At 30.4% G+C, this 25,637-nt stretch overlaps 2 protein-coding genes and 2 long non-coding RNA genes across 4 annotated transcripts; all 4 read left to right on the forward strand.

Annotated features, from left to right (window-relative positions):
* Positions 1 to 6,387: 6,387 nt before the first annotated feature.
* On the forward strand, positions 6,388 to 7,617 carry LOC123262529. The gene is made up of 4 exons (XR_006508965.1): positions 6,388 to 6,662; positions 6,750 to 6,803; positions 7,203 to 7,439; positions 7,555 to 7,617. It is a non-coding gene; the product is annotated as an uncharacterized LOC123262529 (long non-coding RNA).
* A 1,803-nt stretch (positions 7,618 to 9,420) lies between these two features.
* On the forward strand, positions 9,421 to 10,300 carry LOC123264049. Its single transcript, XM_044727091.1, has 4 exons — positions 9,421 to 9,621; positions 9,701 to 9,852; positions 9,937 to 10,027; positions 10,106 to 10,300. Exons 1-4 carry the CDS (start codon positions 9,421 to 9,423, stop codon positions 10,298 to 10,300), a joined length of 639 nt encoding a protein of 212 aa, XP_044583026.1.
* Positions 10,301 to 10,974: 674 nt separating this feature from the next.
* On the forward strand, positions 10,975 to 11,318 carry LOC123262552. The gene is made up of 2 exons (XR_006508989.1): positions 10,975 to 11,172; positions 11,286 to 11,318. It is a non-coding gene; the product is annotated as an uncharacterized LOC123262552 (long non-coding RNA).
* An 11,949-nt stretch (positions 11,319 to 23,267) lies between these two features.
* Positions 23,268 to 25,401, forward strand: LOC123264050 (probable ATP-dependent RNA helicase DDX17; the record flags this gene model as incomplete). The annotated part of the gene is given in 5 exon segments (XM_044727092.1): positions 23,268 to 23,408; positions 23,410 to 23,708; positions 23,784 to 23,956; positions 24,028 to 24,270; positions 24,721 to 25,401. Coding segments are annotated over 5 exon segments (861 nt in total), but the record flags the coding sequence as incomplete, so codon positions are not given.
* Between the last annotated feature and the right edge of the window lie 236 nt (positions 25,402 to 25,637).

Here is a 25,637-nt window from a genome sequence, read left to right on the forward strand (position 1 = left end):
CCAAAAAACCAGATATCGTACTCCTATTGGAGACTAAATTAAATCAAAAACACGTTATAACATACAAAGACTTTGACATTATTAGAACGGACAGGCCAAATTCAAAGCAAGGAGGCGGAACTGCTATTATCATACGTAAAGGTATAAAATATGAAATTATTAATTACCCATCTTCTACAGGTAATGAAATTATTGAATATACAATTTTAAAAATCAACACTAATGACAATAGTAACACAAACATATTCATAATCAGCTTATATGCCACTAACTCTAACAAAATAATATTTTTAAAAGAGCTAGATATTATTTTTAACAAACTAAAATTAAATCAGACCAATAATAGATTTATAATAGCAGGAGATTTTAATGCTAGACGAATGGAGTGGGGTGACCATGCCGATAATGAACGTGGACGCTACCTCCGCAGATGGGAATACACAACAGCAGATCAGTACAATGCAAAAATCTATCCGACACATATACCTTCACGAACAGATAGCAATACATACTTAGACATATGTATCACAGACCTTCAAATAACCGATTTGATCAACAATAAATTAAGCACCTGTGAGTATGACAGCGACCACCTACCACTTACCTTCACTGTAAAGCTGCCAAATAGGATGGAATACATAGATAGACAACAAACTCTACACAGATTTAATTTCAAAGCAACAAAATGGGGTAAGTTCCAATACAAACTACAATCTAACTACAATACAATCATCCCTGATGACAAAAACCTGACCATCAAAGAAATTGATGAGTTCATCGAAGATATAAATAAGTCAATATTAACTACCATCGAAGAAACGGTTCCAAAATTCAAGCCTCACAATAACTTACATAAATATATCAACTCCAGAATCAAGAAACTTCAAAAAAATAAATCAAGCCTAATAACCGAACTCCATAAACTACAGACAAACAACCCGTCCAACCACAGGAAGGAAATTATCAGACTCAAAGAACTCATCAAACTCACTAAAGCTGAACTGAGGAAGGAATTTGGAACATCTTCAGCAACGTACTACGCGAACTTACTCAGGGAAATAAATCACCGTGATGCCTCAACATTCTTTCCTAAAATTAACCGCTACCTGAGAAGAAAAAATCCTATTAGTATCGGAGACCAAATTCTTAATCAGAATGACCCAATGCTAATAGGCATACCAGCTGAAAAAATCAATAGAACAGAAAACAACACAGTAATTATCTCTGACCCAACTAGTAAGCTGGAAGTTATCGGAATGTTTCTCCAATCCATCAACTCCCCTAGGTACCTCAATAACGGAACCAGAATAAAAGAAATAGTTGATAAAGAAGCTACTAAGATTAAAAATAAATTAAATGACAACCACAATAACAATACAACATTCACTAAATTCACAACTGAAAATAGATCAACTCTTCCTAAACACGAAGACGAGAAAGAATATTTCTTCTGCAATAGTCATTCTCTCAACTTAATACTACGAAGACTCCCTAACAAAACATCTAGCGGAGTTGATGGAATTCCAACCATAATATTAAAACATCTACCAGGAAACATCATCCAAGCATTAGTCATCATATTCAATAATGCACTTAATGCCTACTACTTTCCAAAACCTTGGAAAAAAGCCAAAGTACTACCAATCCTGAAAAAGGATAAAGATCCATCTAAGGCAACAAGCTACAGGCCAATAAGCCTCGCACCAACTCTAAGTAAAGTATACGAAACCGTCATTAATACACAAATAAACAAAATTTGCAAAGAAAATAACATAATCCCCGATCAACAATTTGGCTTCAAACATCAGCACTCCACGATTCACGCTATTAATAAATTAGTTTCAGATATTCAACGCAGTCTTCATTATAACCAACTTGTCGGAGCTCTCTTAATTGACTTGGAGAAAGCCTTCGACTCTGTATGGCTTAATGGCCTGATATATAGATTAATAAAGCTTGGATTCCCTGAATGGATGACTCTATTAATATCCGATATGATACACGACAAAACGTTTATTATTTGGGACGGAACCAACTCCACAAACACAACCTTTAAAATATTTGAGGGACTTCAACAGGGAACTGTCAACTCTCCCACCCTTTTTTCAATTTATTTCAGCACCCTACTCAGTTTGTTCGATTTAAATAAAGGTGATCTAAAAGCCATCGCCTTTGCAGATGACTTGGTGGTGTACCTGCCTGGAAAGTCACCACTGAAGATCCAAGACGGCCTCCAAAAGCTTCTAAATAAAATAGACAAATTCATGCAAACTTGGAACCTAAGAATAAACTACACAAAATGTGAAACAATAGTCTTTCGCCGATCGACTCACTTTCTAACCAAAGGCAGCAGACCAGGACTTAACACCTTCACACTGAAAGGTACCAATCCAGGTACGGATACAGTAGTAAACATCCCTCACAAGTCAATAGTTAAATACCTTGGAGTACATCTCGACGACAAACTACGCCTGAATAAACATATTAATATTCAGCTGAACAAAGCTTCAGCAGCTTTTAAAGCCAATCGAAGCTTATTCTACTGCAAACACTTGACTAGCAGGGCTAAAATTATATGCCACCAACTACTGATCCGGCCAATTATCACCTACGCCAGCCCAATTTGGTGGAACACCAGCGCATCCTACATGGAAAAAATCCGAGTCCTGGATCGCAAATGTATTAGGACTTGCCTGAGGGTATACCGCTCTCGTGAGTCCAACTTCAAGAAGCAAATCAGCAATGAAACTCTATACAACATTGCTAACATCCCCCGGATCGACAATTTTATAATCAAGCTAACGCGAGATTACTTTGCGAAACTCTCTTCAATTGAGAATAAAGAAATTGAAAAGATCTTGGAAACACCTGACCAACAGATCTACATCACGAACCACAACTCAGCTTGCCTACCACCCCAAGCGTTTATCTATTTTGACAAAAAAGCCATCATCCAAGCCACCAACAACGTCCCAACAATCTACCATCGGGGCACAAATGCCGCAAATAAAAGAATTAATCTGACATCTGATATGATTGCCAACAATAAATATGATCCAGTTTATTCAATGGCCTTACCTGAACGAGATAAAATGGACTTCTACAGTCTTGATGAAAGATAGTGGTGGCTAGAGGACTCCTGCCATCGTATAAAATTAAAATTAAGAAAACTCAACGGCTGGTCAGCGACGTGGTGAAGTGTTAATATGTATATTTGTATATATGTACAGAATTAAGCTATAATCTTTTTTCTTTAATATTTTTATTTTTTCTTTATTAATTTTTTTTAATAAGCTAAGCGAGGGTTTTTGCAGTTTTCCCACCGCTCCTCAAATAACAAGAATATATATCCTAATTGGATACCTCCCAATGCATATTTAATTAACAAAATACTTAGGTTCTAATAATTTCAGATCCACATATACGATTGATATGAGTAGCTCCACACACGGAGACTAATATCTTATTAATAAACATAATATAATGGCTAGTTTTTAAGTTGATTTGCAGCCGAATATTTATTGTAAAACTTATGTAATTAAAATAAAGCAAATAAACTTCTTTAAAAAAAAAAAAAAGGTACAGGTAAGTTGTCGTCAAAAAATAGCCGGCAACAGGTGAACAGAAAGTTGTACTCGAATTTGTGCAGCAAGTTGCACGCAACTTTTTCTCTCATGATTTTAAGTACTATTTTTTCACAGCAAGTTGCGTTCAAAAGTACGAAGCAAGTTGTCACGCAAATTTTACCTGAAAGTTGATAAGAATGTTTAATGAATCTGAAGGAACATCTCCAACTCTAAAATATTTAAAACAATAGATGACTATAATTCATTAGTGGTAAAAGAATATCGAGTTTGTAAAATTGTTTTATTATAACTAATAAATGAGTAGAAGTTAAATTTTGATAAAATTTATTTTAATTTAAACAAAAAAAAAATATGTAAAAATTCTGTTAAAAGATATATTTTAAGTAACAAAAATTTAATATGATTATTATGATTTCAGAGAACTATCAAAAAAATGAATGAGCAAGGCGAGCAATTATCTACATTGTCGGAAATAGTTAATCAGCGTTGGAATCAAAGGATTGCCTCGTCAATAGCCAAACCTGATTTTATACCGTTCTGTACTGTGGCGGGAGTTAATGAATATAATAATGCTTGAGAAGAAGATAGAACTCAATTAGTAAGTATATAATATTATAAATTGTATATGAACTTGAAAAATAAAATATTAACGGATTTTAATTACAGTGCTAACATAATAATGTAAGAATTCGATATTTATAAACAGTTAATAAATAGCTCATAATTGATATTACTTTTTTTTACAGAGAAATTACATTAGTGCTTTCAGAGGAGGAAGATCTGTAATTGATAACGTTCGTTATATTTTGAAAAACAATTTACTTATTATGGAGGAATTGTTAGTCACATACAATTACTTTGAACCAACCCGGGAAGAATGATCAGGACTGATCAGACCTGTTCATATCTGATCAGGCCTGAAATTAGACCTGAGCAGACCTGTTCATATCTGATCAGGCCTGAAATTAGACCTGAGCAGGCCTGTTCATGTATGATCAGGCCTGAAATTATACCTGATCAGACCTGTTCATGCCTGTTCATGTCTGAAGCATTAAATACGCTCAGACCTGATCAGACCTGTTCATGCCTGCTCATGTCTGTTCATGTCTGAAGCGTTAAATTCGTTCAGACCTGATCAGACCTGTTCATGCCTGCTCATGTCTGTTCATGTCTGAAGCGTTAAATACGTTCAGACCTGATCAGACCTGTTCATGCCTGCTCATGTCTGTTCATGTCTGAAGCGTTAAATCCGTTCAGACCTGTTCATGCCTGCTCATGCCTGTTCATGTCTGAAGCATTAAATACGCTCAGACCTGATCAGACCTGTTCATGCCTGCTCATGTCTGTTCATGTCTGAAGCGTTAAATACGTTCAGATCTGATCAGACCTGTTCATGCCTGCTCATGTCTGTTCATGTCTGAAGCCTTAAATACGCTCAGACCTGATCAGACCTGTCCATGTCTGATATCTAGCCAACACTGAGAGACAATTTTATTTAATAGTAATGAAATTTTATTACTATTTAATAAAACGTTTATTTGGCTAATCCCAAATAAAAATTTATTAAATATTAATTAAATTTCCTTAAATACTAATAAAAATTTTATTAAATACTAATAAATGTTTCTTAGTATGTAATGAATATTTATCTACATGTAATATAAAGAAAATTCATTAATCAACTAACTAACAAGTATTGATCAGTAATTAATTGAATAAATAATTAAGTAAAATTGAATTTTGTCGGAACTATATTTTGAAATACAAAGTCTACAACTGTTGTTATCCGAGTGGATGTTAATTTTTATGCACTTAAATTTAAAAATTTCACAAATGAATCGATAAGAGTTAGACATTATTTAATAAAATGAAAACAGAAGCAGAAAACCAGACAATGTAGGGACGCATTTGTTAAAAATAAAGACTATGATTTCATAAATTCAATCGAATATTTATTTATTTTTATTATTTAAAATCTCTACATGTGATTCGTCATGAAGTAAACAAATAGGTTAGGTTAGGATGTCTTGTTAAACAATCTTAATACTACTTACTAAAAGCCTTTACTGTGAAAATATATTTCAATCTAATATAATTAATTAATGAATATTAATTTTTTTTTTTTTGAGATTATTTCTTTTAATGACTTAATATTCGTATTAATGACAGCAAACGAAAGCGTCGTTCGTGGTTATTTTAATAAACACATATTAGTATTTAAGAAAATTTTATTAAATACTTATGAAATTTTATTAAATACTAATATAATTTTATTTATATGAAATATAATTTTATTAATATTAACTAAATTTTTTTCAAGTCCAAATAAACTGTTTTATTACTATTGAATAAAATTCTCTCTCAGTGTAGAACCATATGTTAATGGAGCGAAAAATACATAGCCGTTCCGAATAAATCACTGTAATATATGATTAATTATTAATAATTAATAAATTAGGTATAGAACTCCGTTAACTATAAGGATAAATCATGTATAAAATTTGAATTACTTGAAGTAGCTCGAAAGATACTCTCAAGTTAAGATGAATCATTTGGTCAAGAGGTAAAGTGTCAGTCTGAAGAGCGCGAGGTGTACGGTTCGAATCCCCGTCGGCACCGATTTTTTTGATGGACCTGATCGAGTCAGACATGAACAGATCTGATCAGACCTGAACATGCCTGGCCAGGTCTGATCAGACCCGGTCATTTTTCATACCTGATCAGACCTGAAGACTCATGCCTGTTCATGTCTGATCAGATCTGATCATTTTTCCCGGGATGTGTTAAATATGTACTACAAGTTATCGGAAATGTACGGCCGCATTTTGAAGGAAAGTTATAGGAAAGTCTTTCCCTTCAAAATGTTACGGTTAAATTGTCATCAACTTTAAATAGAAAATTGCGATCAACTTAACCACAATAATTGTTAGGTAAAAATTTTCTAGTAAGTTGTATATAAGTAATTTCACCAAAAAATAGGTTAGAATATACGCAAATTAAGTGATGATAAATTATGGTTGCATCTCTCATTCACTACCATTGAGGTTTATTAGTTGGACATTGTTAGTTACAAAGGTTTGTATAAAATAATATAGACTGTATCAATCTAAAATAAACGTTTGTTAACTTTGATAAATTTAATAATTTAATTTTTATTTACAGTATTGAACAAGCATTTGTGTTGGTAAGTGACTTAATAACAAAATCAAAATGAAGGTTAATTTCACAGTATTATTTAAATATACATAAAGTTTGGTATATAATTATGTCCAAAAAAAAATACAAAGGTTGTTATGAAATTGAATTATTCATTAATTTTTATATTTAAAGTTTACCTACATAAATTATAAGTACTGTGTTCATGTATACGTTACCTATATGGGCAGGTAGACAGGGGCTGACTGCCAGGTAGATATGTAATGTCAGTGGCAGGTACTTAATGATTCAATTTCAAACCTTTTATATTCATAAAAGCATTACCCCTACAATGCCTTTTTAACAAAGAAAGTAATTTCTTACATTACTTATTCTATTTTCTTCAACGAATTCGAAAATATTTTATTAAAAAACATTATAAATAATCATGATTTTAAAAATTTTTTTTGTTATTTACAGAAATATATGATCATGACCAAAGATTTTAATTACAAATTAAATTTAAAAAAAAAAACGCTATTTTGTAAGTTTCAAGATAGGATCAACACTGCATCAATTTAAAGCTAAACCTTATTTAGTCTCTGATTTTGAGCGATCAATTCGGTTATATGATGCATTTGTCTACCATTCTAAGAATTGCAACTCGAGCACGACAGCTCGTTGTAAGAATGTGTAATTATAAATGTACAAGTACAGGTACTAAAAATGTATGAGACGTAACCGTCAGAAATACAGTTTTGACATTATTTTCTCATGAAATTAGAATACAAGTTACAGAATACACTTAACATATAACAACTTTTCTTTCTAGAAACTTTAACAGAGTACCTATGGAGGACAGAATGTCTATCTTCTTTGAGTGTACGTTATAAATGAACATTTACAAACTCTCTTTCAAAAACTGCATGTCAGATCGTATCCTGCTACTTCATTTAACCAATTTACCTTCATCAAGCTGTAGAATTTTTTATTTCTGTGACCATCATAGAGCTGTGATTCGTTTTCTTTCACTATTAATTGACCGCTCTCAGTATTTTTCCGTTATTTTTTGTCATTGATTAGTTTGTCAATATCATGTAAATTATATTAGACTTTTCATTGTTAATATTCTTTTTTTGCAGAAGCTTTATTGGAAATGTATCCCAACAGCACTGAGACTGATGTAAAGAATGCTATACAAAAAGCATTGAAGGCTGGGAATTCCCGCATTTATCAACGCTGCAAAAATAAGAAACAATCTGAAGGACCAGCAGCCAAGAAAAGAAGAACAAGTGTTTCTATTTTAAATAGTACTTGGATTCCAATAGACGAGAGCTCAGATGAAGAAAATACTAATAAAAGTACAAAGGAAAAGGCTGATAGTGCAGATGAGACTGCATAATTTTATTTATTTATTTAATAGGAAAATGAAAATTTGGCAATAATATATAATAATAATAATAATAATAATAATAATAATAGTTTTATTTAATAAATTTTCATTTGATATGAAAGCTATTTGTATTTTTTTTTCTTTTTCTAAATTTTTCCACAAATTTTTCCCGATTTTTATTCGTAATTTAAGCATTATCGTACAGCGCCACCTATTTAAGCATTTAAATTTAATTGCTAGTCGTTCAAGTATCTATTGTTGGTAATCAGTTATCGACTCTAAGGGAAAAATTCGCAGTCCGCCATATTGGTAAGAGTTATCTCCAATTTAAAGGAAAGTTATCGTCAAGCCTTGCCCGTCAATGCTTACTGGCAAGTTACTTTCAAAATACGGTCGCACATTGACGACAACTTAGCGATACAATTTAGCCGTAACTTGCGGTCTGTATGGCTGTCAGGGAATTGTTTTGCTTGTTACCGTTTTCTGTCGGTTAATTAGCTGTTGTCACGCTGTGTTACCCAGTGTTAGGACTTTTGGTTCATTTACTTACAGTCGGAGAGGGGACCTGAGAAACGGGAGTCATATCCAAGGAAGGCTGCGGCGCGTGGATTGCCCATTTCGGAGTAGGAAACCTGAGAAACGGTAGCCAGGTCCGAGGAAGGTAGCAGGCGCACGAATTGCCCCGAACGTGGCAAAACCGTGGAAAATTACCCGTTACACAAAGTACTTTTGGCAAGATCAGTGAAAGTAAACGGTGTCGAATTTCGTCTTGGACTATACGTTTGTCTCGAAGATCCAATAGTTCGTTCAGATAATTTGCCGTTGTTTGGAAAAATAAAAGAAATTATTATTCTAAATGGAACTGAAGTTCATTTTTTAATATCGACATGCACAACGGTAGAATTTAATGTAAATTTACATGCATATCATCTTGAATGTAACGAAGAATCTGACAATCGTTTTAATAATGTATCCCGTTTAGGATACTTTAAACCTTTATGTTGTTGGAACCCATCAAAATCCAACAATCTTTATATAAGCTTACGTCATTTTTAATTGTAACTAATTTCTCTTTAATAATCTGTCAAAGAAGGCATAAATATTTCATTTTTTGGTTTATTTTAATTAGTGAGAAAAACTGAAGAATAACTTAAACGATTTAATTAATTAATGATTATTATGAATAATCACTTGTGTGTATTTATACGATTTGTAATTGTTTTTATTAAATTTTAGAGGAGTGTATTGACGGTACTGTTTTTTTTGGAGTTAAAAAAAGAAGATTTAGAGCTAATGGGCATCAAAATGGGCCCAAAAATACTTTTATTGAAAGTGTTGGGAAATCTCAGGACTACTGACAGTGTAATTGAAAAAGAAAACAACAGAGTATTTGCATCATCTTCAAATATAATTACTCCATTAAGTGGAAATTATCCATCAGCTGCTGGTAGAAGTATTGAAGGAGCATCAACATCATTTGACGTTGGTGCCACTCCAAAATTTTCGGTACAAATTTATCTTTTTAATGTTATTTATCTGCAGTATCTGTCAAACCGAACATTTAATTCTTTTTGGTATATTTTAGAAATATGGCACGGTAACAGCGACACTAGAAGCAAAGACTGGAAGCCTCGAAATATTGAAAGCATTAAGATCATCTAAAATATTTGAAGATGTTTACAGGAAGGCCCTCGTAAAAATTGTTACATCTGAACTAGTCGACTATCATCAAAGCCAGTAAGTAATATATAATTTGTATCAATCAAATTTAATATCAATATTATAAATAAAATTAACTATTGTATTTAAATTATATTTTAGTTATCCACCGCAATCGGCTAAAGTAGCTTTGGCAAAAGCATTAATAACTGAATTTCCGCGACTAAAAAATGAATATTCAAAAGATGGTTGGGTAAGGATAACAATTTCACTAGTGGATGATTTATTAATTAAAGAAGCAATAATTTCAATTTGTAATGTTGATTTTTAGGAGCATTTTTACGATCAAAATTCTAAAAATGGTTTCATAGAATATCGTTTGAGTACGATGAGAACCAAGTTGAGTCCATCAAAAAAAAAATACACAAAAGCAGCTCTAAAAAAGTCTGAAGGACTTTCCTCTTCTTCACAGTCTGCTGACTACCAATTTACTAGTGAAGAAATAGATAAAAAGGTTCGGTGTTAGCTTATTGGTTTTTTAATTTTTTTCCAAAAATGTCAAATAATACAATTATTCATTTTATGTTATTTTAGATTTCTTTATTAAAATTCATTAAGCCTTCTGATGAAAATAAAGGAAAAATTATTACTTTTATGCAAGAGACAAGAGAATTCAGATGGTATTGGATTCAATCTGCAAGTCCAACTATTTCAAAAGTTTTTACAACTTACCCGCGTCTCTTGGATTACTATGGAGAAATAGTAAAATTTTGTTTTCTTTTATATAGGTTGAATTTTTTAATCTCCTGCTGGAAAATCGAGAGTAGTTAATTTCTTTCATTTAATTTTATTATAATTTATATAGATTGAATGCGATTTCGATAATAAATATCCGAACGTAGCAGATAACTTTTTGGAAAAGTTTGCCACATATTATGTTCTTTTCTAATTACTAATATTAATTACTCGTTAAATTCATTCATTTATATCTTTGAATTTTATATTATTTTTTTTAATTTGTTAAGCTATTCATATATTTAAATTGTTAATGTTGCTCGTGTTAGTGTTGTCATAAAAAAGTGTCAATTGATTTTAATACTGCAATTTATTTTTTGCAGAAAATTTGAGAGCCTTACTCATGTTCAGTGCATTACTACCGGTATCAAATTCTGTGATCACAAAAAGAGGTAAAGGCGTAGGTAAACGAAAGAAAAGAGTAAGTTTTGAATTGCAATTATCGAATATTGTTATAATTCTTCTTATTTATAGTTCTTGAAAGTAATAAATAACCATAAATCAATTAATTTTTTTTTTTCTTAGAAACTCAGTGAAAGCGATGATGGCCCTTTACCCGTCAAAACTGCATTTCTCAATAAAGATCTCATAAAAACTCTTCCGGTAATTATTCTGATTTTTTTTTTTTTTTATAACAATACCATCTTACCAATTTGAAATTAAATATTAACAAACAAAATAATATGTAATATTATGTACATTTATTTTATTTACAGGACGGAACTAATATAAGTAACTACATCAAAGAGATTAAGGAACGTGAAGCTAATAATGTCCAACCATGTCTCATTCTTATGAAAGGTCAAGGTTATGAAAAATTTTTCATTGAAGGAGATAATTGGCTTATGAGCGTAGGCGACAAAAGTGGACCGATTGCAGCTTTTAATTTACTTTATAAGCTATTTTACGTGCTGAATTTACAGTACCCGAACAGTTTGCAAAATTTTTTCAATTTTATAGATTGTTACATTTTTGGAATGCAAGGTGTAACATCACGATCAGTGGTCTCGGCACTACATATTACATTAAGTAATATTACAATCAAGGATTCAAAAGTTCTTAATGATAACGATAATGATTCATTATCTGATTAAAAAATATGATTGATATTTTGTACTGATCATATCAAAACTTTTTTATTTATTATTTTAGCTGTACTTGTGCTGTGTATCAAACAGAGAGAGTGAGTTTCTTTAGCTTTTTTAATATATTTTTATAACTATTATTATTATCATAATGATTAATATTATTATTATCCACAACTTAGTTACTGACATACATACTCAGTCTGATAATAGTGTTATTCTGCGTGAAGTAGACGATCGTCTGGCCAGAAGAAACAATGCCCTTTTTTTAGGCATTGTTGAATCTCAAAAATCTACTCCTATTGAGCGTCAAGAGGATGACCTCTCCAGAGTCCAAGGTATTTGCTATACTCTTGCAAATAATGTCTCAATCTCCTCCTGTACAAGACTGGGTAAATATTCGTCAAACTCACTCCATCCTAGGCCAATTAAGGTTATTTTCGTTAACCATGTCTCTCTGTTGATCAGATCATAACCGGATTGATTAGAGCAAAGAAAGCCAAGGACTCTCTCTCCTGTCAGTGGAGAATCTTTCGATAGTCCACGACAAAACAAATCTCCAGAGGAACGAACAAAAGATATTACGTCAACAACTCCAGGAACGGACAGCAGCAGGGGGAACGGAATTTGAGGATTGTAACTCGTTCTGGTCAACCGAGGATAATCAAGGACCATCGGAATATTTTAGCCTCGACTCCCAAAAACTCAGCTTAAACTCCACCTTCATCCTGTCTGACATTATATTATCAGAATGTCAGGGGACTAAATACCAAATTAGATAGTATATTTTATAAAACTAGTATGGCTGAGTATGATTTTTATGCTTTTTCTGAAACCTGGCTCAAAACAGGTGTATTTAATAATGAAATTTTTAGTAATGAATATTCTGTTTTTAGGTCCGACAGACGTGAGGAGTTCAGGAGGTCGGCTGGAGGTGTGCTGATTGCATGCAGGAGTACACTTAATGCAATACCCATAAAATTTGATGATATACTATTGCTCTTTTCCTCAGATTGAAATTGTGGGTGTATTTTTTATCAATCTGGGTATAAAAACTCATCTAATTAACATCTATATTCCTTCCTGACCTGCATGCACACATTATTTACTCTGACCTCCTTTGACCAACTCTCGTCTCACTCGGCCATGGATGCTGGTGCATTGGTATTGCTGGGCGATTTCAACTCGCCGCATTTTCGTTAACTCCTGCTGGGGCTTGGACATTAAGGCGGATCAGTTAATTAACTTCTCTATACTTCATAACATTACCCAATATAATACCGCAAAAGATGCTTAAGATCTGATCAGCCTTCTATCCACCTCGGCAGAGGAGCAACTTCATCCTTACATCACCTATTAATAGACTGATTAACGCCTGTAATTATATAGTTCAACAGAATAGTGATATTGACCTGCTTTGGCTATCAAACGCGCTGCAGCGCCAATGTTCTAGCATCCATCATAATTAACTCTAGACAATTAAATTAGCAAAAGCATATGATCATGCTCCACTGCCTTAATAATAATTATATTTCTTGTATTGAGGTTATATATACTATCTTCTTGTAATAATAAGTATAAATATGTGAATATTTTATTATATAAATCAAATTTAAACACCTGTACTTTTAGTTAATAGTTTTAAAAATATGTTTCTTTTTATAATTGCTCATTGCAACATGTGTAATATACCTTCTAAAAATACATTAATGTATCTTTTTGTATCCTCATAATTGGCCATACAGGCTGTCAGGATTTATTAATAAAGAAAATAAAAAATAAAATAAAATAATAATCATATTACTTCTATTATCATTAACATTTTTATTATGTTCTAAAATTCTAAAGTAATACCTAATGCTCAATACTTATAATTCCTTTTAAAAACTTAATTACTTTGTGCTAATAAATCAATGTTTTAAAAAAATAAATATTCATTATTCATTGATTTTTATATTAAAAAATTATTTGTCAACACTACTTAAGTTAAACTATTATTTAAGTGAATATAATGTATTTAATAAGTAAAACCAAAATTCAAAGTTCTACAAAACTGAACTAACTTAATTAGCTAAATTTTAACTAAATACTACAGTAAATATTACTGATTCATTCAGTAAAATACTTGCACTAATGATTTAAGTAAATTTCACTTATAATTTTGCAAAAATGCATAATTAGCATTTTTTTAATTTTACTAGTATTTCCAGTGAATTCAACTTACAAATTGTTGAAATGCACTTATAATTTTGTAAAATTCCACTAATTCATTTAGTAATATTTTTAGTAAACGCAACAGGGATTTTCACTAATTATTGAGTGAGATTGTTAAATTTATATTTTTAGTAAATTTAACTTAAAGTATTAGTGATATAATTTCACTATTGTAAAAGTGAATGTTATTTTCATTAATTGAAATAGGGAAATTTCAAAGTCACATACCGAATTAATGATATTCGTGTATTCACTAATTCATAAAGTGAATATTCACTTATTCTGCGTGGCTCGGTTTTAGCTTTAACAAATAGTGAATATGCACTTCTAATAAGTGAAAACCACTATTTCATGTTTAGAGAGCAACTTACGAAAAGCGGACTCTTTAGATTAAAAAATTAGTTTTATTTATCGTTCCGGTATTGGGTCAACCATATTCCGGTATTGGGACTAGGCATTTAAGGTGTTCTGATACTGGGTCTTGTAGACTTTTTCAAAAACATGTTTTTTAATATTAAATTCGACAAAATTGATAAATTTAATTATTTTCGTGTAACTACATGATGAATTATTATTACTAATGAACCATTTGAATATTTTCTAAGAAATAAAACCAGTCATGTACCCTTCGTCGTTCCGGTATTGGGTCTTTTACCTTATTATATTAGAACTCATTAGTGAATTTAATCTCGGATTGACATGGAATTATTGATTGAAAAAATCCTTGGCGTGAGTTGGGCTCGAACTTGCGTCTTTTAGGTCCTCAGTCGTTCACGTTACCGCTCGTCCAAGCAGGAGTACTATTAATGTGGATTTTTGTTTCTGTATACATCAACTTAACCGGTTTACTAAGATATTATTTATGTTATACTTCAAATTAAAGAAATTATTTTTTTTTTCATTTATTCACTTTACTGACTTAAAAATACAATTTTTGTAGAAATTAAATAGAAAATTGAAACATTAAAAAAAAACTTTACTGAAAAATGTAAAAAATTGAAAGAATCAAAAAATAAAAACCATAAAACTGTCCGATTGATTTGGAATCCTCCCTTATACTAGCAAAAAATTTTTTTCTAAAAAAATTAAAATTTTTTGAAATGCAAATTTTTTAAATTTTCGGTAATTATTTACAAGTAGGGTCAACCCCATATTAGGCCATAACTAGGCGAAAAATTACATTTTCGAATTTTTTTTTTTGCTTTCATGTTTTTGGATAAAATTTCTATTTTATCTTCTTTCGATGTTTTTGAATTTTTTTTTAAGTACATAAAAACGAACAATTCAAAAACAATTGTTTAATTGAATTTTTACATGTTAATAATAAACATTTTTTCAATTAAAATTTTTTTTTTGTAGTGAGAAGAAAAAATTTCACGTATGAATCTTGTTTCAACAACATAAAAATCTATTTCAGTCTCACAACTTAGTATTTGGATTAAATCTGAAATTGATCCCAAATTAATCTGGAATTACTCTGCTAAAAACTCCGGATTCACCCGTGCGCGAATTGCTTAATTACTTCACTCCGAAACTTCGAGTAATGGGATTAAATTTCAATTCGATTAAAATTTTCTTCGAATTCATCCCAATTTGTTACAATTTATTTTTAATCTCGTTAAACTAAATTTTTCAAAATATAAAGTTATGTAAAATTTTAAAAAGCTTAACTAAATTTTATTGTTTTTATTTAACAATATTGAATGAATTTTTTTCCTAATTCTTTTCTATACTTAACGACTAATTTTTATTTGTATTTCTAATTAATTTACAGCAAATATATGCTAATAATATAAGCTCACATAATGCATTTGCAAGTGATGAATTAAAAAACTGATAGTTTTTCATTTTTACCCTAGGTATTCCCACTTTGGTCTCATGTGAATCTCAACTAGAAAAATTCCTTAAAAATTTTGTTATTTTACATTGGGCATTCCCACTTTGGACCCTCATGAATCCCAACTAGAAAAATGTGCAAAAATTTTTTATTTTCACGTTGGGTATTCCCATTTAAATTCCACATGAATTCCAACTAGAAAAAAGTGCAAAAAATTGTTTATTTTCACGTTGTGTATTCCCATTTAGATTCCACATAAATCCCAACTAGAAAAAACTTCTGAAAAAATTTTAATTTCACATTGGGCATTTCCACTTTGATCCCACATGAATCCCAACAAGAAAAAAGTGCAAAAATTTTTTATTTTCACGTTGGGTATTCCCATTTAGATCCCACATAAATCCCAACTAGAAAAACTTCGAAAAATTTTAATTTCACATTGGGCATTTCCACTTTGATCCCACATGAATCCCAACAAGAAAAAGTGCAAAAATTTTTATTTTCAATGTTGGGTATTCCCATTTAGATCCCACATAAATCCCAATTAGAAAAAACTTCTAAAAATTATTTAATTTCACATTGGGCATTCCCACTTTGGTCCCACATGAATCCCAACTGGAAAAGTGCCAAAAATTTTTATTCTCACGTTGGGTATTCCCATTTAGATCCCATATGAATCCAAACTAGAGAAATTGAGAATAATTTATTTCATTTTCAATTGGGATTTCCCCATTGGGTTTTTCATTGGGTCCTCATTGGGATTTTTCCTATTAGGCATGCCCCATTGGAACCCAATGGGGCCAGATATATACCTTGGGTATTCTCAATATAATTTCTAGTCAGGAAGATATAATAAAAAATGGCTTTTTAATTACTAGAATACTAAGACTTTTTTCAAAATTTTTGTTTTAAAATTTTTATATAAAAAAGAAAAAATTATCCAAACCTATTTTCATCGTCATATTTTCAATTAATAAAAAAAAAAAAAAATTCAAAAATTTTTCAATGATGGATATTTTTAATTTTTTATTGCATTAAACTTGAACATTTTTTTAAATCCTTAAATTTTGTTATAGTGTTTTTTCAATTTCTATTTTTTTTTTTTTTTTTTTTTTTTTTTTCAATTGAAAAAGAACATTTTTACCAGCCTCATTTTTCAAAACATCATTCTGAGAATTTTTACAGTCCTTTCATTACAAAACTTCTAAATTTAAAAATAAAATCTGAAAACGGTTGACCCTGCAGGCCATTTCTAGAAATAATAAGTACTGGGTGAAATATATTAACATCGAAGCGGCGAATAATAAAAAATTTGTTTACTATCTACATGCAAATGAGTATATGAATTATCTGTACTCGGTCTTTAGTTATATATTTTTGCTACATATCTTCTAGATAAGATTCGAATCGCTTATCAATGTTTCATTTTTTAGATTAAAAGTACTTGAACCATAGTATTTATCTAAAAATTTTTTCTTCTTATTTAACATCCGCTAATTACAGTTTTTTATCTAAACAAGTTTAAATAAATTTACTACCCCGAATGATATAAGTGTTTGATAAAAATAAAAGTAAATATTTTTCAAAAACTATTTTTAACAAAAATTAGATGTGGATGTTCATATAAATATTCAGTACGTAAATATTCAAACTGAGACTCAGAGTAAATTTTATAAAATTAAATTTATCTACTACTGTCTGATCTTATAAAAAACATTATTTTTCACTTATTTCATGGCTCGGCTTATATTATTATAAGAGATTTTCAATGCAAAAATTATTTATTAGTTCTATCAACTGTTACTTTGAAATATTCCAAATCCGGTCCTTGTTACTAAGTTACTAATAAGTTCCCAACTGCAGTTACCGAGTTTTTCAATTAAATTCTATTTAGCAAACGTTTCAGGTCAATATAAGTAGTTAAACTAAAAAGCCCTTCTGTCTAGCTAAAGTGTGAAGTCTCAGCAGGAGTTTGTCGCTTAGGATCAGTGACAATAGCACGTGCTAGCAAAGATAATTTATGCTGGCTCATTTTAAGCGCCGGCGCATTGATTTTACGAAGCGATATTTTCATTGTATTAGTGTGGCGCCTAGACAGATACTGATCCGAACAAAACAGCTGTAATGGCATCCAGCGCCAAGTCCACGTTCAGGACTATGTTAGCAGAGAAAAAATTTTTTTTTTTCTTCACAAAAGATATAAAAATAAAAAATTGAAAATCCAAGTAACCGATATGATTGTATACGATTTTCGAAAATTAAAAAATTTTGTTGTAAATTTAAAATTAAAAAAATTTTGAACGTACTTGTGTGCGTCATTGTGTATTTCAATTTTTTGAAAGTCCTAGTAAATAAATTTTACGAATTTCATTAAAAGTAAAATATTTTGCAACCACGCACACCAAGTACGTTCCAAATTTTTAATTTTTAAATTTACAACAAAATTTTTTTAATTTTCGAAAATCGTATACAATCATATCGGTTACTTGGATTTTTCAATTTTTTTATTTTATATCTTTTTGTGAAGAAAAAAAAAATTTTTTTTTCTCTTAATAGTCTTATGAACGTGGACTTGGCGCGATTTTTTTACAGTGAAACTGTTTTGTTCGATTTTAGTATTTTTGTAATTATAATAAAAATTTACAATTGGTACCAACTTAAGTATCGCGTTGGCTGCATTTTTTATAGCAAACTATCCCTTTGAAGCTACAGTTTATGTAAAAATAATTCAAGCGCACCCTGGCGGATGTAGATGCAAGCCTTGAAATATCTTTTTTCAACTGTAGTTTCCCATCTATTGGAGGATTACCATGTATTCTCGAATTATTTAGTCTGTGGCATGTCACTTTTTACATCGAAAAAAAGTCAGGATCTAAATTTTTGCGTTGCTATAGTTTGTGCTGATTAAATTTAATAATTTCAAGCAGATTAATTGTTATGATCGACTATTATTAATTAATGTCAGTAAAATAAAGTATGAATTACTGTTATAATATACAATTTAGAAAAAAAGTACCGTAGAATTAAATAAAATTTGCAACCTCAAAATATCGTCCTGCTTACAGTAAACACAGTCGGTAGTCTGGCGCTCCGTTTACAACGGATTTGAACGGAACTTGGCGCCAGATTCTACCGAATCTGTGGATAATAACTTCGTTTTAGATTTACGGATTATAAATCCTCATCTTTTTGAAAATTACCTAATGCAATTTTTCGTTTAGCTCTAACATTTTTTAAAATTTTCCATTGAGTGATTATATAGCTGAGGTTATTGTTAAGAAGAGATATTGTATGCATACTTTCAATTGAATTTTCGCTATTGAGAGAAGAAAATGGTAAATAATATTTCAAATTATCGATTATTTAAGGAAGTTCAAGCATAACTGATGAGGCGAAATAATAAATTTTGCAATGTTGTCAATTCTTCTGAATAGTTTTATAATTTATTTATTATTTTCATTTATAATTATGTTGCATAAAAAATTTAATAACCCATAATTATTACTCATTTAATGAAAAAAATGTACATTGTAAAAAAGTCCGGAGTAAATTGAGAATGAATTTTACTCCGTATTCATTCCCATCACTCGGAGTACCGGAGTGGAGTAAATAAACGCTCCGCGTACGGAGTAAATATATATTAGGGTGGCGCAAAAAAACCGACTATTTTTTTTTTTTAGTCTCTCTAAGCACGATATAGTAAACATAATTTTTTTTCAATTTAATAATTTTACAAGTAAAACTTATCATTATATTTAATTGTTTTTTTTCTGATTTCTTAATATTTCATTTAATTATGATTAGTTTTATAGTAAATAATCTAAAATTACCGCTTTTTCATTTTGTTGGAAAAGAAATTTTTATTGTTTTATTTTTAACTATCATATGCAAGTTTTTTGTAAACTTTTCCTGTAAAATCCATAAACTAAATCATACTGTTGTTAAACTATATCAATACAGTAAACTATATATAATGCAAGTTAGCCAAATAGGCATAGTATTGTAATTGTAAACAATATTGTATGTACAAAAAGTATCGATTGAGAAAGAATGTACATAAAAATTAAGCCAATAAATAAATCTTTGAAAAAAAAAAAAAAAAAAAAAAAAAATTTTATTAATAAAAATGTTTCATTTCGTCGAGACAAAAATCTACTAATATCTGAAAAAATAATTTGAGGGTAATTTATTTGATTAACATATTTTTTCATTCATAATACAAACTTCCATATCAAATATATTCAGTTATATGTCTCAGATCTAACTCCATTTTTTTTTCAGCGCTTGCGCATTCAGCATTATCATGCCTCTTCTACCAATGGTAGAAGGTAAACCTACCCCCACTTTTCTAAGATGTCTGTACGAGTGAAGGAGATGGAGTAGGGGTTGATTTACTTTCTACCATTGGTTAATTTCATGTATAGTCTTGGTATACTTCTTCACATCCAATTTTGGTATAAATATACCAAAATTTACCTAGAAAAATTTCATAAATTGTTGAGCCACGGACCTGTTTGCATAATTTTTCCCGCTTTTTCAAAATTACCACGTGGTTTTGAATAATTAGTCATTTCGACTTTATAAAAATTTTTTTTCATTCAACAATACTTCTTTGCACGCTAATACTTTTACACTTTTTATCAAATTTTTCTGTTACAGATTACCAATCAACAAATCAAGATGGTAGACGTTTATTCTTTGGGACTTGACAAATACCAGCTTGCTAAAATGAAGCCAGGGCATATCGTCCAACAAAGGCACCCAGCACCAGCTCCAACAGAACTGCCAGCAGTCATCGGCGTTCAATACAGCGGTTATGACACCAGTAGATGTTCCGCAGAAATGCGAAAAAAGCAGCTCCAGAGGATGAAGGAAGAATCCCGAAGATGTCGACACCAGGAAATCAACAGCAACGGGATCCAGGAAGAATACGATGCAAAGCTGGCAGTACAAGAATTTGAAAGCCAGATATTAGAATCTATAAATTTGATCTGTAAAATAGAATTCTAAATTAGATCAAAAGAACCCTTTTTTTTATTATCGAATGATTCCGAAGATCCGGTAACGACTTATGTAGAGTTAATTTTTTTTTTTTAATTAAATATTCATTTGTATTTATTTTTATAAAATTTTTATATCTGTTTATGTAAATATGTAAATAATCAATGTAAAATTTTTAGCTAATTATTAATAAAATGTAAAATTAGCTTTATAATTTTTTTGTTGTTATTGATTATTATTTTAAGTTATCATTCTATTCCTTAATAAATTAAAATAGAAAAGTTTTTCCAAAAAATCTCCATAAAAATAATTTTAATTTACAGTGTAAGATTATTTTTAGTCATCTTATTGCTAACTTTGAAATACATCTATGATATTAACAACTTAGTTATAGTTTAGTTAAAAAAAAAATTTGGAAAATCCAAAAGTGCACGCCTCATAACGCTCATTCATTTTTTAAGAAAAAATAAATTGTGTAATTGATTAAAAAAAAAAAAGTTATAATTAAGGGAGTATTCTACTGTAGAATTTTGAAAAAATCGAAAAAATTTTTTTTTTTCATATTTTCAAAGTTTAGATATTCAAAAATATGTCATTAAAAGGATTTTTCAAAATTCCTATTATTTCTATAGTAAATTCCTATAGTAAAAAAGTTGTTGATACAATAGTCAAATCAAGTTTTTGTCAAGGGTGTAATGTATGGAAACACAAAAAAAAATGATGACATCGAAGCTTATCTAGATTGGTATAAAGAGCATGAAGAAGTCTGCACTATAAATCATAAAGGAAGCGCCGGAAAAATGGAAGTTGACGCGGTTGTTGAAATGTTTGGGAGGTCGGAAACCAAGCATAATGCCAAATATATCCGATATATCGGAGATGGTGACTCAAAAACTTTCAAGGGCATTCTTGATATTAACCCCTACAATGATAACCCAGTAGTAGAAAAAAAGGAGTGTGTTGGGCATGTTAAAAAACGCATGGGTTCACGGTTACGTAAAGCAAAAAAAGATAATAAAGGTATTGGTGGCAAAGGCGCTGGTATACTCACTGATAAGCTTATCAATGAATTGTCTTTATATTATGGTTTGGTGTGCGTCATTGTGTATTTCAATTTTTTTAAAGTCCTAGTAAATAGATTTTACGAATTTCATTAAAAGTAAAATATTTTGCAACCACGCACACTAAATACGTTCTAAAATTTTTTTTTTAATTTTTAAATTTACAATAAAATTTTTTTTAATTTCCGAAAATCATAAACAATCACATCGGTTACTTGGATTTTTTAATTTTTTTATTTTGTATCTTTTTGTAAAGAAAAAAAAAATTTTTTTTTCCAAATAGTCTTATGAACGTGGACTTGGCGCGACTTTTTTACAGTGAAACTGTTTTTGTTCGGATCAATTATATTCAGTTATATGTCTCAGATCTAACTCCATTTTTTTTTTCAGCGCTTGCGCATTCAGCATTATCATGCCTACTTCGGGATGGTGTCTTTTACCCAGATCCCGATTACGCAGATGGCGCTATTACCCAGATTCGTTTTACCCAGATCCCTTTTACTCAGATCCCGATTACACACATATTCGATGACACAGAATATATATTGCGCAGATCCCCATTACGCAGATCCCGATTACCCAGATCAAAATTTTATAAACGGGTAGTACATTTGATGTTTGTTAAAATTATCGGTTTCAATAAATGAAACAATAAATATAAATATAAAGTAGTATATTTTAAATAAATATTATATAAAAGTAAATAAATAAATAATATATAAATAATAATTATTGTGGTAAATAATGTTGTGTTTCATAAATTATTACCGTGTTTAGTTTGTGGTTAAATTTTCGAAATGTAAATATACATAAGTACTTGTAAACTGATCAGCTGATCAGCTGATTATTTTAGTGTGCGTACAAATTTTGGTAAGTAAAATTTTGAATAGGCTGAATTTTTATGATGTAAAATATGCATTAGATAAGGTGAAAACCTAGTTATTTACACTGGCCTTAGTTATTGAGACTTGCAATTTTATTTTCCAAAAACAAAAAAGCCAACTCCAATAAATAAATAAATATAATTTGTGAATTAAAAATTTTAAAATAATTGGTTTTTTGAAAACATTTTATTTTCTAATTGTTTCAGGAAACCTCGATGGGATCTAGGGCATCTGGAGCTATTCAAGAAGAATTTTTACGTTCCCAGTGACACAGTTTCAAATCGCAACCCACGTTTTATCAAGCAATATAGAAGCGAAAAGGAGATAAATCTTCGTGGAATATTATACCTAATCCATTTTTTTTCATTTTTGAAGAGGCCGGATTTCTGAATTACGTTATAAAATAAGTTAAGTATAATAAAAAGTTAAGAAATAATTTACTTAAGTAAATAATAATGATACACGATGATGAATAATTAGTAATAATAATTATAAAATTGGTTGATTAATAAACAGCAATTAAATTTATAATTTGTTCATTTAAATCTTTAATTTATTTTGAATTATTAAATACATATATTAAATATTAATATTTATCTCTAATTTGTTTATTTAAATCCAACAGGTTGCAGATGACGTAAGTCACACATCTTGTATATGGAATACTTGTTTGTATGGCAGAGCACCGAAAAGTTCACAAGCCAGAGATCTTGACAGCGGAGTGGAGATTGCCATCGCTACTCCAGGAAGATTGCTAGGATTTTCTTGACTCTGTCTGGACGAACTTGAAGAGGTGTACATATTTAGAGTTGGATGAGGAGGCTGATCGTATATAGGACATGGGTTTTGAACGTCAAATACAAAAAATAATTGAACAAATTAGACCTGACAGGCAGACACTCATGTGGTCTGTGACTTGAGTAAAGGAGGTTAACAATTTAGCTGAAGATTTTCTTAAAGACTACGCTCAGATTAATGTTAGATCGTTTCAGTTGTCAGCTAATCAAAATAATTTAAAAATTATTGACGTTTGCCAGGACTATAAAAAAGAAGTAAAGTATGATATATTTGTAATAAAGTTATCTACTTAATACTTGTAATTGTAATTGTGATTGTGATTGTTTGTTTGTAGACTGAATACGCTATTGAAAAAAAAAATGTGTGAAAGCAAAAATAAAACGATTGTATTCATTGTAACAAAACGTAGAGTAGACAAAATAACGAGAACAATGAAACGTGAAGAATGGTCAACTGTATGCATTCATGGTGATAAAACTCAACAAGAACGTGATTGGGTTTTACAAGGTATTATTTAATATTGTTTATTGTCATTATTTTTTTATACAATTTGCTAACTGTATTTATAAAAATTTTAGACGTTGAAGGCGTGAAGTTAGTGATAAACTTCAACTACCCATCTTGTTCAGAAGATTATGTTCATCGTATCTGTCGTAGAGGCCGTCGTCAAAAAACCGAAACGGCTTATACATTTTTTACACCCAATAACTCGAATAAATATAATGACCTAATTCAAGTATTAAAGGAGGCTAATCAGGTTATTAATCCAAAACTATTACAGCTTATAGATAGTCGCGCTGGAATGTTTAGACAACAAAAAGGTAATATCTAAATATAATTATTCAGGGAGAGGTGCTGCAATTGTGACAAAATTTGCTTCTCACTATTACTTTTTGTTTCAATCATTTTAATTCTAAAACTATCAAAAGTTACGCTGTAGTATATTCTATAATACTGATTTAATTAAATTATTAAAAATTTATTTTAACTACTATAAAATGTTATCATGTATTATTAGCAAAAAAAATGATTCGGTATAAAAAAAAATTTTTTTACAAGTAATTTAAATAACTACAAATACTTAAGCATTGGAACTAAATTTAAAGCTAAAATTTCCGCCCACCTCTTAAATTACTGTTTTTAATAAGTTACTAAAAAAAAAAAATTATAATTTTCAATTTCATTGATTGTTACAATTGAAGCACCTCTTAACTAAATGAATAAACTTGCATAATTAAATCAAATTAAATAATGAATATAATTGACAATAGTCTGAATTAATGCAGGTGGTAAAGATCGCTGGCGTGGTGGTGGTCCTTGCACAGGGAAGGACCGAAGTTACTCCAGGAGTCGCAGCCGTAGTTTCAGTAAAGATCGGAGCAACGGACGAGGACAAAGAAGTTACAGTCGCAGTTACTCGAGGAGCCATAGTCCAGTGAATAATCGTTCAGGCAAGTCGTCGGCAAGACTCTGTCAATAAAACCTCCTCTGCTTCATACCGCACCACCGCCTCCTCTTCCAACTACCTTACCTCCACCTATTATCTTACCACCTCTGCCTTCTGAGCCGGAAGAACGATCGTCGTGAAGCACGATTCTTCACCATCATTGGCGAAATTCGATGGTACACCATCTACTTCACACGAGAGCAGCGGGCCTGTCGGGGCCAACCATAGCCTCAAGCTATCATCATCGTCACGGTGAGGACGGATCCTCACCTAACGTAAATGTTATAATTTCGATGCCTTCGATATCCGGTCCAGGCGGCGGCAGCTTAGGGGTTACCTACCTCTATATTTATGTTTTTTTTAGCGTCAGTCTGGATTTGACGGATCATACTGTGATTACCGGTATCACTTTTTAAATCACACATAACCTTTGTGAAAATATTTAAAAACAGCACTTTTGTAAACAACATCCTTATATTTGTCAATAAAACACTGAATATGAATACTCGGCAGATTTTTAATTTTTTGATTATTTTATTACCTATTACTTAACTTTTTTCAGTAAAGATACAAAAAATAAATATTAAATTACATAATGATGCAAGTAAGTGCACCATTTTGTAATAAACAAATTTTTGAAATTGAAAGGCTTCATAAGCCAAAACGTGGATCAAAAGTTAAATGATGCAGGGATCCATGACGTGCTGATTTTATTTAAAAAAAAAAAAGATAAATCAAGAA

Source organism: Cotesia glomerata, linkage group LG4 (genome assembly GCF_020080835.1).
Source record: "Cotesia glomerata isolate CgM1 linkage group LG4, MPM_Cglom_v2.3, whole genome shotgun sequence".
Taxonomy (NCBI): Eukaryota; Metazoa; Arthropoda; class Insecta; order Hymenoptera; family Braconidae; genus Cotesia; species Cotesia glomerata.

Excerpts from the sequence above, each read along its gene's own strand:
- LOC123264049 (XM_044727091.1), top strand. The coding sequence starts at position 9,421 with ATGGGCCCAAAAATACTTTTATTGAAAGTGTTGGGAAATCTCAGGACT. Across the intron at positions 9,622-9,700 it reads GTGCCACTCCAAAATTTTCG|AAATATGGCACGGTAACAGC; the intron begins GTACAAATTTAT and ends GGTATATTTTAG. Across the intron at positions 10,028-10,105 it reads AATATTCAAAAGATGGTTGG|GAGCATTTTTACGATCAAAA; the intron begins GTAAGGATAACA and ends GTTGATTTTTAG.